The following is a 7,698-nucleotide window of genomic DNA, read 5'->3' on the forward strand; positions in this document are numbered from 1 at the left end:
TCAAAAGGACCCCGGCTGTGGGATGGTCACATTTCAGCTATCTCTTCATGTCCTGGGAGGAAGACAGAGATGTCACAATGAGTGACCATCTTAACAAAGTATAGAAACAACAACAACATCATTAACAGAACAATGTAGGGAGACAAACGAAATGTCTGGGGGAAATGTGGCCATCTGTCTATGGCTCTTATAATCATGGATGTCTGAAATAATTTACATTGTGGTGAAAATACAAAAGTTTCAGATGACCAAAACTCCCTAGAGCACTCCCTTTCTTGACAACACAGTGTGTTTAAAACAGAATGAGACACATTCAACAGGGCTGAATCAACACAAGGAAAAAGGGTAGAGAGGCACAGTCAAGTGAAACACAGTAGAATACGATACATTTGCCTTGAGAAATTCTTTTTTGATCTCCAGCAAACAGTTCTCTTACAAACTTATACAATTCTTATTTTCAAAACCTTGGTCTTTATTCCCATGCTTTATCATGAACATGTACCAACATGCGCAGATATGATGATGATTGATGCATAAAAACTAAACAAAATCCCTGGGCCATGCTGAAACGAAGTATCAATTTTCCAAACTGCATGCTTTTGTGCAAGATGTTTCCATTGTATGGGGTGCAGGTATCTAAAACTGTCATTGACCAGGCTCAGAACAGTCTTAGGGTTCCTAGAAAGAAAATTCCAGCATTCCAGTCTTGATGCCATGGTGGGAGTCAAAAGTCACTGCTAACTTACCCAGTCATCTGAAGCTCTATGTAGACTAGGTCTCCTCTGTTGTCTGTGCTATGGCAGAATTTTCACACAAATTTCTCACACACAACTACTTTTGAAATGGATATCTTGAACCTAACTGTAGGTAGCTTTGATTGGGGGGGGGGGGGGGGGTCTGCATGTCTTTTAATGTATGGTGCAGGGTTGTAGCCAGCCTGAAATCATTTTCCGTCCCCTCAATTATAAATCCTCGCTAGCGTCTCTAGCGTCGAAGGTATGACGTTCCAAGGGGGATCCGGGTGCATACCTCCCAGAAAATTTTGAAATCTAGACCAATTGAAACGCTATTTCCAGCATTTTGAGGTGTAAAGTTTGCTGGTAGACTAAGCTGTTTTGGTGAAAAATTACACAAGGGAGACAGTTTCATTATATCTTTACATATCAAATTTTGTCTGTCACAGAGGATGGATTGAACAAAATGTTTTTCCGTCCCCAGCTGCAAAATTTCGTCAAAGGACGGAAGGACGGGTGCTGGCTACAACCCTGGTATGGTGTAATCAGTAGTTTTTGTTGTACATAATTCGTAATAAAAACAACTGGTCTGCTACAACTGAATATGCTGGTAATGGGTGGTTGACAGCAGATAATGAAATGTGTTGGGGATGTATCTGACTTTATGGCCGTGAGAACTTGCAAAACTCCATGCAAATCCCCTTATATTGTAATTATTATATTCTAAATGTCTTCTTTCTCAAGACGTTCAACAAAAACAAAATGCTGTAATGTTACTTTTAGTTTTAACAACAACAAAAAATGTGGTAGTTATAATGGAACTAAACTTCAGTTGTCACTAAATATTAAACTGTAAGTAATGACTTTACATCAGTAACGGTATTCATTCCTCATTACATGAGAAAAAAATGTTTAATTTAGAATGCAGGGTGAATTATAGTGAAAGTTTAGAGTAGAACATATATAGAGAGAGAAAACAAAGTTTACAGTTACAATATAGCAAACAAATATTCAGGAAAATGAAAGTATTAATGGACATACCATAGGAGACATAGAAGAGAGTAAAAGAAAACTCTGAATAGGTTCAACCATGGCAGTCAAGGTTTCCTGAGTGTGGAATTGTCAAGGTCATGGAGAACAAAATGGCCAACATCACATGACATTATGGCAATACTGTGAGTTACACATACATGATCAAAGTCAAGCAGTATATCCAAGCAGTATATACAGCTAAAGATGAAACATACAAGTAAGTGTGAACTGGTAAGTGTTTAAGTATGGCCGTCTGGTAGTATCACAGGTGAATACGTGATTGCACACATGTGGATAGTGGGACTGATGTTTGAGTGTGTCAAACTGTTGTGAACGCATTCTTGTGAACTCGATGATTACATGCCTTGTAAATGTATATTGAATTTTGGGATTGTTGACATCTGGTTGATACACACACTTCAAGCCATCCCTGTAGCATGATAGTAGTAGTATGTACTAGTACTATAAGCCAGTTCAAGGTATAAGCTGCATATGTGCAGGGAGACATATTGTGTGTGATATGACAGAGTTGAAGAGCCCCGTGATCATGAGATGTAAACAAAACACGCCTGGACATTTTTTATGGTCTGAAAAAGACGTGCTAACAAGTTAGGGGCCTTCACCTTTGACCCACCCACAACGCATCTTACTGCACATGCTCAGTTTAAACTTTGAACTGGCTTATTGGCACATTTCTAACTGTTCAAGATGCTAAATGACAGCGTGGCAAAAACTATGTATACTTACTGGTGCATCCTCTCTGGGCCTGAACATGCTTCTGTAGGGGCTCTCATGGTGAGGGTTGGGATAGTCTGGAAACAGAAGTAAAGACATTGTAGTCCATTTATAATGGAGAAGGAATGGGACTAGGGGTGAGTACCGGTACAGAAACTTCAGGTACAGGTAAGGTCCAGGTTCAGAGGATCAGGTACAGGTCTGTATCCGTATCTGTATCTATATAGCCGGTATAACCGCCGTTCGGCGTAAAACACCAGCTTCGCAGGCACGCGGCGCGGCAGCAGCTGGTTATATTACACTGAATGATCCGTCACACCTAACTTCTGCACATCTATCTGCAAGCGTTCTTCAAAACTATCCAGAGATGATGCCCCTACTGTGATTGGTGATAGCAAATTCCACTCTACGATAGTTCTGGGAAAGTACGAATTTTTGAAGGTCTGGACCTGGACCTACAAAATGTACAATGTAATCTGTTCAGTAAAAGGAGGCTGGTTATTCTGGACCGGTCCAACAAGAAAAAACGGTTTTGTATCGACATACTGTACCAGTATCCAGCCCTAAATGAGACACTAATTAGTGAATTAGAGATATAAAAACATGTTGGTGAATGTGTAGCATTGTAATAATTCATATTGGCAGTGTTAAGTTTAATAAAGATAATGCCATGCATGAGCTTTAATGGTTGGCCCCAATCCTCTTTTCCATCACACTCAGGATGCATGGCAGAACACTACTAGTTACATCTTTACTCTGAAATACAAAATCTATTATTATAGTAGCTATTAAGACTTATTATAGCAGCTACGGCTTCTAGAAGAAATCATGCCATAAACAAATCTATCAGGACATGCACTGCCATACATACAGTGATATATACATATTACAATACATTTTGTATATAAACTGATCATGAAACAAATGCTGAAATAGCAAATATCTGGGTTAGGCTTTTCTTATTTCATGCCATTGCTGCACAGGTAAGATGATAAATACACTACACACATAGACTACAGACATGAACAGATCTGTGCAATATCAGTGTCCTGTAAACTACATGTATGCATGCAATAATGCAATATACTGCAAGTGTGAGTAAGACAGAAGTACAGTTAGCTACACTGGTATTGGAAAATAGGAACTTCAAAATAGTAATAGGTGGGAAAATGATTCACATATTAAAAAGGGGCAGCTTGAAAGGCATTCTCAGTACAGGTTCTTTGATAATGACAACTTGAAGCTAACATTTCCAAACAGGGGCTGGGCCAAGCTGTGTGCAGGAACGAGAAATTAGTGTATCATCCAAGAAATACAGCAAATTATGTACATGAGAAATACAGTTTGTATGTTTTATGTGTTTTGTTGCCATACCCTTTGTTCCAGTTTGGAAATGTAGAATCCACATTATTTATTTAAGGCTAGTATTTTAGTTGACTCATTCACCTACAGAAATTTAGCTTATATATATAATTAGTACATGTACATTGTACTAGCTGTACATGTACAATGTACAATTAGTTGTTCCCTAGTTGCATGATTAGGATATCTGACTTTGTTGAAAAATGTTCAGAAAATTTAGGAGCTACTATCACCAGTTGCAAGTAATGCGACACTGTCTACATGCATAAGTGGCAGTTCTTAGTTGAATTACTGCAAGATGTACTACATTTGGTACGTTTTTCTTCTTTTAATCTAGCGGTCAGCTTGCAGCCAAGAATGAGTTTATCGGTAAAACCTTTCTTTCCCTTCCCTGCGATCTTCCTGTCTTTCCAGACTAGAAAACAAAATGATGGAAACATACAATCATAACACAACTGAAAAGACAAAACCAGTTGTTACAAGACACTACATACAGGTTCTTCATTTATGACTTACTCTTTTAGTAGAACATGTTGATTGTCAAGTTTTTTAAACTAATACTTATTGACCTTTCTCTTGAATGAAGTCTACATGTATTGCATAATATTTCAAAAGCAGACGGAGGTGAAACAACAAATCATATAACAAGGACAATGTTGGTCATGCTTTACCATGCAAAGATTATAAAGCCTTGCATTCATATCTCTAGTTGTCTACAGTTTTGTGGCTTTGTAAGTATAAACTAATATCTTCACTGGCAAATTTTGTTCCTCTTGATACATGAAATTAATCAGCATGCACTACTTAAATGTATTGTCTTAAAAAAATGTGCCAGTGAGACATGCAAATTATTAGCTATGTTTCAAGCAACATGATCTTCCTACTGTTCTATACAAGTCATGTACTTGAAGTTTGTACAATCATGCAAAATTTTGGCTGACTCAAAATGTGCTAAAATTTTTCAGTTTGGTGCTAATATGTCCAGGAGTCGTCCCGACTATTTCTTACCCCTCTCCATCTCCTTGGGCCTTATATCTACACTTCCACGTGTTCTCTTGGCTGGACTCACAGACAGACAGACAGACAGTTACAAACACATACGACAACACGAAAAGGGAACAAATGAAATGATGCAAAACAACACAGTACAGTGATGATACACAGAGATGATGCTTGAAATAACCTGGAATGCAACATATTTATATTGTTCACAATGAAACAAAACACACATAGATGACTTGTATACCCAAACTTACACTTGTCTATACTTAAATATGCATATTATACAACTGATTTCAAACCAAAGCTCATCAAATCACATCAGAGGTTTTGGTGAAGTGTCTGAAGAAGATAAAAATCCTGGAAAAAACTATTGGTTTTAGGTGCTTACTGCCTGCATAAACCATATCATTAACAGTACAAGACAGTATTCAAATCTTCACAACTGGAAAAGAAAATCTAAAAATTACTTCCGGGCATTTTGAGTGACATCCATCACTCTTATCCAGTTGTAGAGACTGAATTGTTTTTGAATATTGTTTACGTGGATGTCTAACCTTTATAAACATATAAGACAGTGTACAACAAAGAATTTAAATTAAAAAAAAATTACCAAATTGGCTTTTGACCTTCTTGGCTTTAGCTTTTGGACTACCGTTGGGACTGGTGGCTGGGCTGGAGATGGGACTTTTCTTCAGGATGGACTTTGGAGGGTCAGCAGGGGCGGCACTGATACCCTGGGGAGGGGGACGTGTACTTTAGAACACCTTTGTATACATGTTGTATGTGCACTTATGGTATGAACATGAACGAAATGTATGTGTTCAAACTGCACATACTGAACAATGAAAGCTGATGTGGTGTGAGTTTCTTTGAGTCAGGTCAAAAGTTCAAGAACTTAACAAGAACATGTTGTCTGTTAACACAGATGATTTTTGGTTCTAACACAATGGCAATGGAGTCACCTTCATTGTGGACTAAGAAGGGATAGCATACACACAATCATGATGAACATGCATTGGAAAAAACATGACTAGAATTTTTCCACACATAGTTAGCCTTACACATACTCTTAGTCAGTTTTCAAAACTAAACTAAAGGGAAAAGATTTCCATCATCTGTTATTATTCTGAAAGGTACCCTGGGTGCCAGACCAGACCGGGCAGCCAGCCAGTTTATTCTGCGGCCCAAGGCAGTCTGCTCACCGATCTAATATTTACGCTCCGGAGAGATAAGCCTGAATACCCCCCCTCACATTAGGCGAAAATCGATCGGACGACGAGTCTGCAAGCTCTGAATTACGAGGAGGCATGACCCTGAGGGAAGGGGGGAACTCTGCCATTTCTTCGTCGGCATCAGGGTCATGCCTCCTCATAGTTTATAGCTCGCAGACTCGTCGTCCAATCGATTTTCGCCTAATGTGAGGGGGGTAGAAGGAGTCTTTGCTGTCCTTTCCCAGCAAAACTCCGTTGGGCTAAATCTCCCCAGAGCAATAAGCTAGATCATTGGACTGCATTGTGCCGCCGAAGAAACCGCCTGCTGTCCCTCGGTATTGTCTGATTCTAGGGTATCTGAAAGGGTGAGATATTCTTATCACGATTGTCCCAGATGATGAAGTGCAAGACTGACATGTCTGGTAAAGTCCACCACTGTGACTGTCTCCTGGTTGGTTGGTGCTGCCCCATCCTCTTCATCTTCCTCCTCCTCCTCACGTTGGACCACCCTGATGTCCTTCATCTCAATGTCTCCATCACCTGAAATACATGTAAAAAGTCTGAGTAAGTAGTCATTTCTAAAAATCTTTATATTCATTTATTGATCTCAAGGGCAGCCCAAACAGCTGAAGCCAATCATAGCTAACTAGATATTTGTAATTTCCAACGCAGCCTTACAGTTTTAGGAAAATAATAAAAAGAATCACCAAACATTAAATCGAGATATAAAGAAATGGGTTAATTCAAACAAAGACATAAAATCATTTCTTATTCCTACACTCAAAATCTGTGTAAAGATGTAAAGAAGTATGTAAACCTATGTTTAGAACCCCTTAGGTTTATGATGATAGTTCTATCACACCTGCTGCATTGAATCGCACTGATGGATGGTTGGTATGTGCCATCACCAGGCGTCTTCTGGCGTTACTTAGGTGGTCTTCCATGATGTCCTCCAGCTCCCATCGTTTAACAGAACCCAGCAGAATCATGGACTCTGGGAACAAGAGTGGGAAATATCAGTTGACAGTTGAAACAAGACTACTAGTAGGTCAATTAATTCTGGTAGAATCTGGGAGGATGAGGATTAAGTAGTCCAGTGGTTATGTATTTGATTTAAAAATTGACAACCCTGCCTTTGGACCTGAGGTGGGGAGTTCGAATCCCAGTTATTCTTGCTGTGGTCCACTGTTTACATAGCCTGAGTACCATCCTATGATATAATGTAGTGACTGCTGACTAACCATGATTAGCACGAGAAGGATTGAGCCAGCGGTCTGCACAGAGGATAGTGCTCTGGCTACTGTTCATAATACTTGTTGACAAGAGCTAGAGGAATTTCCTTGGTTCAATGAACCTGTACATTATATATTCTGTACACAGGAAGGTGAAAGATTTGTTTTTCATGTCATTAGTGATCTTAACTGGTTCGAAGATCCTTTGCCTCCCTGTCTCTTAGATTTTTATATTTTAGATGTACATAGCAGGCATGTACCTGGCGTATCCCTGTCTAGTAATCAGCTAACAAAAGGGTATATCATCCCCATAAGGGGTGGTATAACTCCGTTTTATGTAAACATGTCATACAATGATAATGATGATGACAGACATGTACAAAATGTATA

General features: G+C 39.1%; 1 protein-coding gene across 1 annotated transcript in view; it reads right to left on the bottom strand.

Moving 5' to 3' along the window:
- Positions 1 to 7,698, bottom strand: part of LOC118430085 (chloride channel protein 2-like) — a 42,488-nt gene that overhangs the window by 7,297 nt on the left and 27,493 nt on the right. Inside the window, exons 18-25 of the mRNA XM_035840794.1 lie at positions 6,939 to 7,078; positions 6,492 to 6,616; positions 5,476 to 5,599; positions 4,872 to 4,922; positions 4,240 to 4,278; positions 2,514 to 2,578; positions 1,776 to 1,841; positions 747 to 794 (exon numbers count right to left, since the gene is read on the bottom strand). Coding sequence (XP_035696687.1) covers positions 747 to 794; positions 1,776 to 1,841; positions 2,514 to 2,578; positions 4,240 to 4,278; positions 4,872 to 4,922; positions 5,476 to 5,599; positions 6,492 to 6,616; positions 6,939 to 7,078 — 658 coding nt within the window. The remainder of the gene's footprint in view (positions 1 to 746; positions 795 to 1,775; positions 1,842 to 2,513; positions 2,579 to 4,239; positions 4,279 to 4,871; positions 4,923 to 5,475; positions 5,600 to 6,491; positions 6,617 to 6,938; positions 7,079 to 7,698) is intronic.

Source organism: Branchiostoma floridae, chromosome 14 (genome assembly GCF_000003815.2).
Source record: "Branchiostoma floridae strain S238N-H82 chromosome 14, Bfl_VNyyK, whole genome shotgun sequence".
Classification (NCBI taxonomy): Eukaryota; Metazoa; Chordata; class Leptocardii; order Amphioxiformes; family Branchiostomatidae; genus Branchiostoma; species Branchiostoma floridae.